This window comes from Galeopterus variegatus, unplaced genomic scaffold, assembly GCF_000696425.1.
Source record: "Galeopterus variegatus unplaced genomic scaffold, G_variegatus-3.0.2 Scaffold2036, whole genome shotgun sequence".
Lineage (NCBI taxonomy): Eukaryota > Metazoa > Chordata > Mammalia > Dermoptera > Cynocephalidae > Galeopterus > Galeopterus variegatus.
The window spans coordinates 188,081-200,027 of record NW_007728147.1 but is presented as its reverse complement, the minus strand read 5'-3'; the positions used below and the strand labels follow the sequence as shown (position 1 = coordinate 200,027).

Genomic DNA, 11,947 nt, shown 5'->3' with positions numbered 1-11,947 from the left:
TGTCCTCTCGTAAAGTTACCTTCCCTGGGTTCTTTTTTTTTTTTTTTTGTCTTTTTGTCTTTTTTTTTTCGTGACCGGCAACGGATCGCAACCCTCAGGGTCACCCCCGTACCGGACCGGGACCGGCAATGGGATCGCAACCCTCGGTGTTGCCCCCGCTCCTGGCTCCGCCAGTGAGCGGCCGGGCTGTATGTGGGATCCGAACCCTCGGCGGGAGCGCCACTGCGCTTCCCAAGTGGCGCACTGTAGCAGTGCGCCACCGGGCCGGCCCCCTTCCCTGGGTTCTAATAACCACTCTCTCCCTCCTTGCCCCTCAGGCCCAAGGATGGTATAACATTATCTTTTGCAGGTTGCCTTAAGCCCTGACCACACATTTGTAAATAGTCCCTTTATTAAACTAAGAGCACACTATTTGTTTATTGACAGAAACTTGACTCACACAGAAGGTTATTTCCTTAACCTGAGAAGAGAACTACAAACTCAAAATACTTTAATGGGGAAATGTTAGAAGCTCTTATGTTAAATGAGTTAGATTCCCCATCATTGTTCCTACTCAGCACTGATTAACAGAAGCATATGGATTCAAAAGGGACAAACAAAACTTCCAATCACTGAAAATATAACTATCTACATAAACCCCAAAGAAGCTCAAATAAACACGAATTAATAAGAGTTCAGAAAAATTACTAGATATAAAAACACTATACAAATATCTATTTCATTCTTATGTACAAGGGGATCTTCAAAAAGTTCATGAAAAATGCATATTTGAAAAAACTGCACGAACTGCAAAATTTTTTTGCACCAAAATAAAAATAAACTTGCACCAACAAATTATAACATTTCTGAACAGGATCTAGTCTGAGGCACTAAGGAAGATAAGACAGTTTGAAAAGAGCCCCTATCAGAGCAACACGAATTCTGCTAAAATTGAAGCAAGAACAAACATCAAATTTATGGCGAAGCTTGGGTGGAAGAATGGCAAAATCACTGACACTTTACAGAAAGTTTATTGAGACAATGCCCTAAAGAAATCAGCAATTTACAAATGGATGACTTGTTTTAAGAAGGGGCAAAATGATGTTGTAGATGAAGCCCACAGTGGCGCCCACATCAATCTGTGAGGAAAAAATTAATCATGCTTGTGTCCTGGTTGAAGAGGACCAATGAATAACAGCAGAAACAATAGCCAGCCCCATAGTTATCTCAACTGGATCAGCTTACACAATTCTGACTGAAAATTAAAGTTCAGCAAAGTTTCTATTCAGTGGGTGCCCAAATTTTTGCACCCAGATCAGCTGCAGACAAGAGCAGAGGTTTCACTGGAAATTTTAAACAAGTGAGATCAAGATCCTGAATCATTTCTTGGAAGAACTCAAACAGGAGATGAAACATGGCTTTGCCAGTACACTCCTGACCATGGAGCACAATTAATGCAATGGCTACCAAGAAGTGGAAGTGGTCCAGTCAAAGCAAAAGTGGACTTCTCAAGAGCAAAGGTCATGGCAACAGTTTTTAGGGAAAATGCCCATGAAAGCTTCCCCAGAGAGTCCTTCTCCACCGCAATGCTCCTGCTCATTCCTCTCATCAAACAAGGGCAATTTTGCAAAAGTTTCAGTGGGAAATCACTAGGCACCCACCTTATAGTCCTGATTTGGCTCCTCCTGACTTCCTTTTGTTTCCTAATCTTAAAAAAAAAAATCTTTAAAAGGCACCCATTTTACTTCAGTTAATAATGTAAAAAAGACTGCATTGGCATGGTTAAATTCCCAGGACCCACAGTTCTTTGCAGATGGACTAAATGGCTGGTATCATCACTTACAAAAGAGTCTTGAACTTGATGAAGCTTATGTTTATATTTATAAAGTTGATATTTTTTAATTTCATTTTTCCACAAACTTTTTGGGATCACTTCTTATTAGCAATCACTGGAAAACTTAATTCAAAAAAATACTATTAATAATAGAAACAAAAAATAAGGTACTTAGAATGAATCCAACAAATTGTGTACAAGACTTTTATAGAGTAAATATAAAATACTTTCTTCAAAAAAGAGGCAGTGTATAGCAGCTGAAAGCACAGAATCTACAGCGTGACTGCCTACATTCAAATTCTGAGGCCACCATTTACTATTTAGATCATCATGGTTAAATCATTTAATTATGCCTTAGTGCATGCATTTCTAAAATGGGGATAACAACAGTATCTAACTCACAGATTGCTGTGAGGATTAAATGAGTTGATTTTGGTAAAGCACTTATGGCAGTATCTGGCACATACTGTTATATAAGTGTTAAATAAAATAAACAGTGAAGAATAAATAGAGATAAATGTTATGGAGAGGAAGACTCAATACAGTAAAAAACATCAATTATCTTCAAATTAATCAATAATTCATATATTTCAGTTAGAAAAACAAGAGAAAATGAGTGAAGAATATAAATAGGCAATTCATAGAAGAACTGTAAGTAAAAAAAAAAGAAAATATGATGGATGCCAACAGCAATTAGACAAACAAATAAGAGCATTTCTGATGCATTAGATTTGGCAAAAATTGAAAAAGATAATATTCGGTATTAACCGTATTCCAATATACCCTTAAGAGTCTGCTGAATTTTAAACCGAATGGCAATTTAGCAGTATCTACCAACTTTCAAAATGTGAACGTTCTTTGATTCAACCATTTCACATCTTGAAATCTAGCCCATAAAAAGCTTCACATGTGTATACAAAATTGCTTACTGGATATCACTGTTACATTGTAGTAGAAAAAATTCTAGAAAAAACTTAAATATCCATTTATACAGTCAATCCATCCACTGAAATATTATGTATAAAAAGCTTCACATGTGTATACAAAATTGCTTACTGGATATCACTGTTACATTGTAGTAGCAAAAATTCTAGAAAAAACTTAAATATCCATTTATACAGTCAATCCATCCACTGAAATATTATGCAGCTAGTAAAATTAATGAAGCACAACTATAAGTACAGGTATGGTATATTATTAAAGCAAAAGGCTGGCAGGGTAGCTCAGTTGGTTAGAGCACGGTGTTGTAACACTAAGGCCAAGTGTTTGGATGCCCTTAAGGGCCAGCCACCACCCTCCTGCCAACAATAAAAATTTTAAAATAACGCAAAAAAAGAAAAAGCAATTTATAAGATCTTATATATAATTTATGATGCTAAAAAATAATTATACACATTTGATAAATGCATAGCCCTTTAAAAATCTCCAGAAGGATACTCTCTAAACTGTTTAAAATACTTCCTCATAGGAAAGATGATGTTGAATAAAAGGGAATTATTAGTTTGTTTCTGTTGCTTATAACAGAAATACCTGGAATTGGGTGATTTATAAGAAAACAAAATTTATTGCTTACAGTTTCAGAGGCTGGGAAGTCCAAAGTCCAGGAAACATAGCTGGTGAAGGCCTTGGTGGTGGCAACAGTGACCCAGCAGTCTCGCATGGCAGAAAATGGTGGAGCAGTGAGAAAAGAGACTCTTCGTGCGCTCTCCTTCTAAAGCGCTCAGAACCACACCCCTGACCACCATTATTAACCCATTCTCTAAGGCATGGTCCTACAATCTAATTACCTCTTCAAGGTCCCACCTTTTAATTATTGTAATAGGATTTCCTACCCTCTTAACACTATCACAGTGGGGGTCAAGTTTTGGGGACACACTCAGTCCAAGGCAGGGAAATATTTTTTAAAAACTCATAATTTTTATTCTAAATACTAATGTATTATGTAGATTTTTTTTAATAAGGGAATAAGAAAAAAAGTTTGGAAATCAGTAGTTGTGATAACTTTGTGATATAATGCTCAGAACAGGCCTTGGCATGTACAGTTATTAGCTGTTACTGTAAGGAAACTGAGGCTTAGTAAGTAATACACTCAAAGTCACACAAATATTATGGTAAAACTAACTGAAAGAAAGAGAGACTTATTGTTTGAACCTAAACCATTATACTGTACTATGTATAATGCCTTTCTACTGTATCAGGAAATTGGGGATACTTGATATCATATTAGCTTCTCCTAAAGCGAGAATGTAGATTACGTATAGTATGTAACCACATTTTGCAAACCAAAACCTACAATTTGTTATGACATGAGTAAGTACACTTACAACAACAGGACAGAATACTTTAAACCACGTCTGTTCAAAAGAATATACGATAGATAACTGCCCAAATATATCTATGCCCACCTATTCACATGATACAAAGGCCCAACACTGGACCAAAAAGAAAAACCCACACAAAAAAACCAATACCCAAGTTTATGACCTAATCTCCCAGATTCAATACAATGTCTAATCCAGTGGCCTGCATCCAATGTGTATTAGTCCTTTTTGTGTTCCTTATAACAAAACACCTGAGACTGGGTGATTTATAAAGAAAATGAAATTTATCGCTTACAGTTTCTGAGGCTGGGAAGTACAAAGTCAATCTCTGGTGGTGGTGACAGTGACCCAGGGTCTCACATTGCAAGATGGTGGAAGCAGAGAGAGCAGAGACAGAACAAGACAGACTCTCTTCTTCTTTTAAAGCCCTCAGAACCACACTCCTGACCACCATTTTTAATCCATTCACTACTGCATGGTGCCACAATCTAATCACCTCTTCAAGGCTCCACCTTTCAATTACCATAATAGGATTTCCCACCCTCTTAACAGTCACAGTGGGGGCTAAGTTTCTAATACATAAAACTTGGAGGACACAATTAAGCTTTCAGGGAGTTTTGGGGGGACATAATTCAATCCACTACATCATGTGTCTTTAAAATTACAATTCCATACAAATTTAATGGTTATTAAGTCTATAGGTATGTTCTTGGCTGACAAGTAAACAGATTATATTATTCTTAAAGTGTCTAATGGGGTAAAGAGAAGTTCTTTGCTTTATGGTAAACTATAAACTGCAAGTGAATTTACAAGTGAGCATATTTATACAGGTCAAATCCCATTACAATAAACTTACTAGGAAATCTATATTATGATAGAATTTTATCTTACCAGAAAATGAATTCAAATGTAAAAGAAAAGGGAAAGAAAATAAATTACTGTCTCCATGAAAACAGCCCTGAAAAAGTGAATATGCAGATTAGAAAGGCTCTGTACTGAGCAAAATAAGAAGATGGCACCATTATTTAAGCATCATATCTGGATCACAGTACATTATCTAAATTTCATATGTTAATACTTATAAACTAAGTATTAACATATATATGGGGTTATAAAGCTATAAGAAAATCAGTCATGTTCCGCAGACATACAGCTAAATGGTGGAATTGAAATTAGAACACAGATCTGTGTAATTTCAAAGCCACAACACCTCCCACAAGAGGAAAGAAAACAAAACTTCACTTTCAAGGAATCTAACACATTGTTATGGGCTGAAATGTGTTCTGACAAAATTCATGTGTCCTAACCCCCAGTGCCTCAGAATATGAATGTATTTAGAGTCTTCAAAGATGTTTAAAGTAATTAAGGTTAAATGAGGTTATTAAGGTGGGCCCTAATTTGATGTGACTGGTGTTCTTATAAGAAAAGGAGATTAGCACAGAGACACATAGAGGGAAGACCATGTGAAGACACAGAGAGAAAATGGTTGTCTACAAGCCAAGAGGAAAGGCCTCCATAAGAAACCAACCTTGCCGACACCTTGATCCTGAACTTCTAGCCTCTAGAACTGTGAAAAAATAAATTTCTGGAGGCCAAACACTCTGTGGTACCTTGTTATGGTAAGCCCAAGCAAACAAATATATCCACCTACCCCTTTCACTATCATCTATTAAACTTCTGGTGTTTGTAAGAGGATTTTCATGGGTAAGAGGATATTCATGGGATAAGAGAGATTGTTGAGATATTTAATATTGGAATGATGGAAGAGCTTCTAACGGAAAAAATGTGTTACGCATTTTTCCCATATATAGTATTCAGTGCAAACAAAAAGACAATACAAGCCAAAACAAACAACAACAACAAAACTATAATACAAAGGGCAACAATGAACAAGCAGAATTTACTAATAGACTCAGAAACTGGATTAAAAATTATAACAATTTTCAAAGTCAAGCAAAGATACTTCATAGAGTCTGGGCCAAACCAACACAGAGATAATAATAAATCTCACTGATTACGTGCCCAGGAGCCACATGTATTAGCTTGGAAACATTTTGGACCAATGCAATGACTAAACATTTATCACAAGTAAACGTCACCATATTTATGGTATAAAATGAATAGAGTAGTGTAAGCACACAGCTGTGGAAAGCATTTGGGTTTTCTATTCAAATACATTTAGATAGCATGGCAAGATAACATAATGAACGCCTCTTGGGCATTCCAGAAATTACATAACTGTGTATGATTTCCTAACAGATGACTTCCCCCATAGAGAAAGTGCATCAGTCTGGGGTGAATAAGGAGAAAGAAACCACACAGTGAGTATTAAGCCGTGAAAAAAGAGCAACCAAAGAGAACTCTCTAAGGTACCCTATGACTGTGCGAGTGTACTCAAAGAAGGACAAATGTGAATAGTCGGCCTGCTCCCTACATAAACCTTATTGGAAAAGGCATAATTGTAGCCCACTGGATGGCAGAGAAGTCCACTTGGTTATCCAGCCCAGAGATGTCACATGGTCACTGGGCAAGCATGAAGCAACCATCGAGGGAGCAGGTAAGACACAATCAGTGGGCAAGCACATGGGCACATGGGGGGAGTTGGGGATACCACAGCAGGCAGGAAGCCTGGAGAGACAGATGTTCACAGCAGGAAGGAAGCAGGAGACAAATCTCTGAGAAGATGAATGTGAAGAGAAATCAGGGTGCCAGTGCAGAAAGGAGGCCCTCTATCTTGGGAGAGCCATGAGAAGGTGATCACTAGGCTGGGCCAAGGGCTCTGAAGCTGCTGACATTTCCAGATTCACGGCTATGGCAGAGAACCACATAATTGAATCCATTGTCACAGAGGAGGTAATGAAGGGTGAATTTTGAACTGGGGTCAATAAAGTGGTAATTGGCACAGAGTGATTTATAATTTTCCAGCATTTAAAGAGTTTTCATGTTATTCTAATATTTGTTGTTTCAAGCTGAGTTCTTTTAAAAGTTAGATGAAATCTTGAAAAATCACATATAACATCACAAGAAAAGTATAGACCAATATCACTATGAATAAAGATGCAAAACACCTTGATAAACTGCTACCAAACCTAATCCACTGACATATAAAAAGGATTACACTATGACCATGTTCAGTTTATTGCTAGAATGAAAAGTTGGCTCAACATACATAAATCAATCAATGTAATATATGATATTAAAAATAAAGGACAAAAACTACATGATGTCAATATTTCCCACATTGACCTACAGATTCAACAAAATCCCTAAAAATCTGCACCTGACATTTTGGCAGAAATTGATAACGTAATCCAAAATGCAAATTGAAATGCTAGGGACCGGAATATCCAATACAATTTTGAAAAAGTCGAAGAACTCATTTTCGCAATTTTAAAACTTCCTACACAGCTACAGTAATCACTAGAGTATGGACAGACATTTAGACCAATAAGATAGAATTGAGGGCTCTGTACCAGTTATCAATTTACTGCCTCTCAATTCCAAATTCACCCTTCATTACCTGCTGCAATATTGGACAGAACTCCTTTAAGCATTTCTCCTTTACATATATGGTCAACTGCTTTTTGACAAGGCTGCTATGACAATTCAGTGGGGAAGTTTGGTCATTTCAACAAGCTTTTGGGACAACTAGATATCCATATGAAAAGAATGAAGTTGGATACCTTCCTCATCCCATACACAAAAATGGATCAAAGACCTAAATCTAACAGCTAAAGTTATAAACTCTTAGAAAAAACAGAAGCATAAATCTTCATGACCATGAATTAGGCAACAGTTTCTTAGATACAACACCAAAAGCACAAGCAACAAAAGAAAAAATAGATAAATTGGACTTAGTCAAAATTTAAGTCTGTGTTTCAAAGGACACTATCAAGAAAATGAAAAGACAACCTGAAGAATGGTAGGAAATATTTGTAAATCATGCATCTGATAAGGGATTTTTATCTAGAATATGTAAAGAACCCCTACAATTAAATTTTTTTTTCTGTGTTTCAAAGGACACTATCAAGAAAATGAAAAGACAACCTGAAGAATGGTAGGAAATACTTGTAAATCATGCATCTGATAAGGGATTTTTATCTAGAATATGTAAAGAACCCCTACAATTAAATTTTTTTAAAAAAAGAAAACCCAATTTAAAAAACGGGCAAAGGATCTAAATAGATACTACTCCAGAGAAGATACATAAATGGCCAGTAAGGATATAAAAAGATGCTTAATATCATTAGTCATTAGGTAAATGCAAATCAAATAAGCCACAACGAAATGACATTTCATACTCAATAAGATGGCCATTAAAAAAAAAAAGAAAATAGAAAATACAAGTGTTGGTGAAGATATGGAGAAACTTAAGACCCTCATACCCTGCTGGTGGGAATGTAAAATGGTGCAAACACTTTGGGAAACGGTTTGACAGTTCCTCAGAAAAATTATATGTAGAATTACCATGTTAGTCAGCAATTCCACTTTTAGGTATACACATATATCCAAAAGAATTGGAAACAAGTATTCAGACACTTCAATGTGAAAGTTCATAGCAGCACATAGCAAAATGTAGTATATAAGTATAATGGGATATTACTCATTCATAAAAAGGACTGAAGTACTGAAGCATGCTATAATGTAGATGAACTTTAAAAACATTACACTAAACAAAAGCCAGACACAAAAAGTCACATATTGTATGATTACATTTAAATGAAACACTCTGAATAGGTAAAAGTCCATAGAAAGCAGATTGGTGGTTGACAGGAGCCAGGAGAGGGAGGAATATGGCATCATGCCTTAATGAGAAGAGGGTTTTCTTTCGGGGTGATGCAAATGTTTGGGAATTAAATAGAGGTGGTGGTCACAAAACATCGTGAATATATTAAAAAATATTCCTAGTCATATCGTTAATTATATGTAAAGTATGCCCCTTTCCTCTCCCCTTTGGAGATTCATAGTGCACATTAGCACATTTAAGACTCAGAAATTCTGTAGTAAAAACACTTATTTAACTTAGCATTTTTGAGAACTACAAATAGTCTCTCATCTAAGAGTTTTTCAAATTGTGGGTCACGGGGCCGAGCCCATGGTGCACTTGGGAGAGTGCAGCGCTGGGAGCGCAGCAACGCTCCTGCCACGGGCTGGGATCCTGTATAGGAATGGCCGGTGCGCTCACTGGCTGAGCGCGGTGTGGGCGACACCACACCAAGGGTTGCGATCCCCTTACCAGTCATGAAAAAGACAAAAAAAAAAAAAAAAAAAAAATTGTGGGTCACAATCCATTAACTGAAATCAATTTAGTGGCTCATAATAAGTATCTTTAAGAAAAGAAGTAGAACAGAAAATCTAGACTCTATCACTTATAGTAAAAATAAGCATTGTTTTTCATGACACTTTTGTTTCTGTTACACACACACAGCGAACTAGGAAATGCTGTCAAATGTATTTCTTACTGTGAGTCACCACCAGAAAACTCTGAAAAACACTTTGAATACAACAAAACAAATCTTACCTCACTTACCATATTATAGAATTCCAGCTCTCTTGGGCCCCTTGGAGGTGGCTGTAACTGTTTCAAAACTGTGCCATCTGGATGTTGTAATATACCTATGGAACGAAAAATAGAAATGTTTTAATGTTTTAATAACAGTGTACCTTGCTTCATGGAGAAATTTGTTCCTGAATGTGACAGGTAAACCACTTCCATAAACTTAAGAGTTTACTTTTATTTATTTCAGAAATTTTAACATTCAACCAGTATGTTTCAGTACTTGTTACAGGCAAAGCACAACACAAACTATAAATAGCTTAGTTTTACTGTCTCCAACCAGTACTCCCTTATCACTCCCTCTTTCTAATAAATAGAACATATGTATACATTCTTACAAAAATTCTCCAGTAATAGACTTTCCATGAGATGTTAATTTACAGTTAAACAAAAAGCAAGTTAAAACCAGTAGCACAAATAAACCCCACTTCTATAAACAGAAAAAAATACATGTTAACAGTGGCCACATACGAATTTTCTACTTGGTAATTTTTTATAAGTCTCTCGTAACAACTTAAAAATTTTCCTGATTCAGATGCACTATATATACAGTTTTACAGATAGTACAAGGGCATCTAGCAAATTGGAAAAGTGAAGACTAAAATCAGGTACCACGACTGGAGCAGGAAGAGGAAACTTTTTATAATCTGTCCACTCAAAGGGGGAGTCTTTTTCTAAAGTCACCATATATATGTATATCTATCCCTATACCATGAAGACTCATTTAAAATTTTAAATTTTCATGTATTGGGATTTCACAATCAAGCAAGTTAGAACAGATTATGGCTCAAATAAATATACCATATGTAGAATTGTGATAAAATATTCCACTTGAGTTTCTATTTCTTTCTAGCAAGTGTCAGGAATCTTTAACCAGGGCAAAAATACAGAATTTAATCAACAGAAGTAGAAAGTCTCAACTTAAAAGATCTAACAATCAAGTTTGTTTTAAGACCTACATAAAGAATAGAAGGAAGGTAAATATTAATCCACATGGATAAGATTGGTTGGTAAGCAGTCAAAAGATTCTGGGATTTCAAGGAGTAGTCTCATGTAACTAAACATACTGTAGAGGAACTATGTTCCTGAAAGTTGGGATAGACAACAAGAAAGGCCTTTACTCCCATAGTTATGATATTTTCTATGGGCCTAATGAAGAGTGGTAGATGTAAAGAAGCCCTGAAGAACAGAATTCCAGAGGAAAAAAAGTGGGGCACTCATATGTGAGCAGAGAATCCCAGCAGCTTCCCCACCTTGAGACAGGCACCTGCTCTAGATAAGGTGAGCTTCCCATTAGACAAATACATTTTATCACAGAAGCAGAAATCAACTAGGCTACAGACAACAGTGTGGGCAGCAGGACAGATAGAGACCATAACAGTTCCAACACAAAAACAGATTGCTAGGTCCAGCAAGTCTCCCACACCACTTACCCTGCAATGTAATCCCTCAAGTTTCTTGAGATATCAAAAGATGGTAATTTACCCAGGCATTCTCTGGGTGAGTAAATTCCAGGACCCAAAGTAAACGCATAATATCTGAAACTGCAGCCAAAGCCCACCACCCCTAGGTCAAAAACTGTCAAGATAAAAAAAGAGGCATCGTGGAAAGTTAAGCCATTAACGGATTAACTGAATCTAAGGCTGAAGCCTAGCACCAGTTCAACCAAACTCTAGGAGGAATATATTTATCAGCCCCTCTCTCTATACAGAGGAAAGGACATATACTCTACGGAGAACAAAAAGACAAAAATCTAGTACACTTCACTCCCCACTGTTCTTTAATTAAAATGCTCTGAATTCAGTAAAAAACTATGAGACATATCAAAAATTAGGAAAATGTGATGCATGACCAAAAGAAAACATAGTAAATAGAAACTGACACACAGATGACCAAGTGACTGTAATTAGCAAACAAGGATGTTAAAACAAAAATTATAAATATGTGAAAGAAATTACAGGTAAAAATGGATATAAACGCTGAAGAGATGAGGAATTTTGGAAGAGAAATAGAGATTCTAAAAAAGAATCAAAAGAAACTCTGGAACTGAAAAGATACAATAACTGAAAGAAAAAAATCCAATTAGTAGGATTAAGTCAACAAATAAGCAATCACATAAGAGCAATGAACATTAAGAAAGACAAATAGAAAATATTAAATTAAAGCAAAGAGAAGGGCTGGCCCGGTGGCGCACTGCTACAGTGCGCCGCTTGGGAAGTGCAGCGGCGCTCCCGCCGCGGGGTCAGACCCCACACG

At 36.4% G+C, this 11,947-nt stretch overlaps 1 protein-coding gene across 1 annotated transcript in view; it reads right to left on the bottom strand.

The window, feature by feature from the left end:
* Positions 1-11,947, bottom strand: part of IPMK (inositol polyphosphate multikinase) — a 59,976-nt gene that overhangs the window by 32,231 nt on the left and 15,798 nt on the right. The window contains exon 2 of the mRNA XM_008580150.1: positions 9,665-9,750. Within this exon, the coding sequence (XP_008578372.1) occupies positions 9,665-9,750 (86 nt within the window). The remainder of the gene's footprint in view (positions 1-9,664; positions 9,751-11,947) is intronic.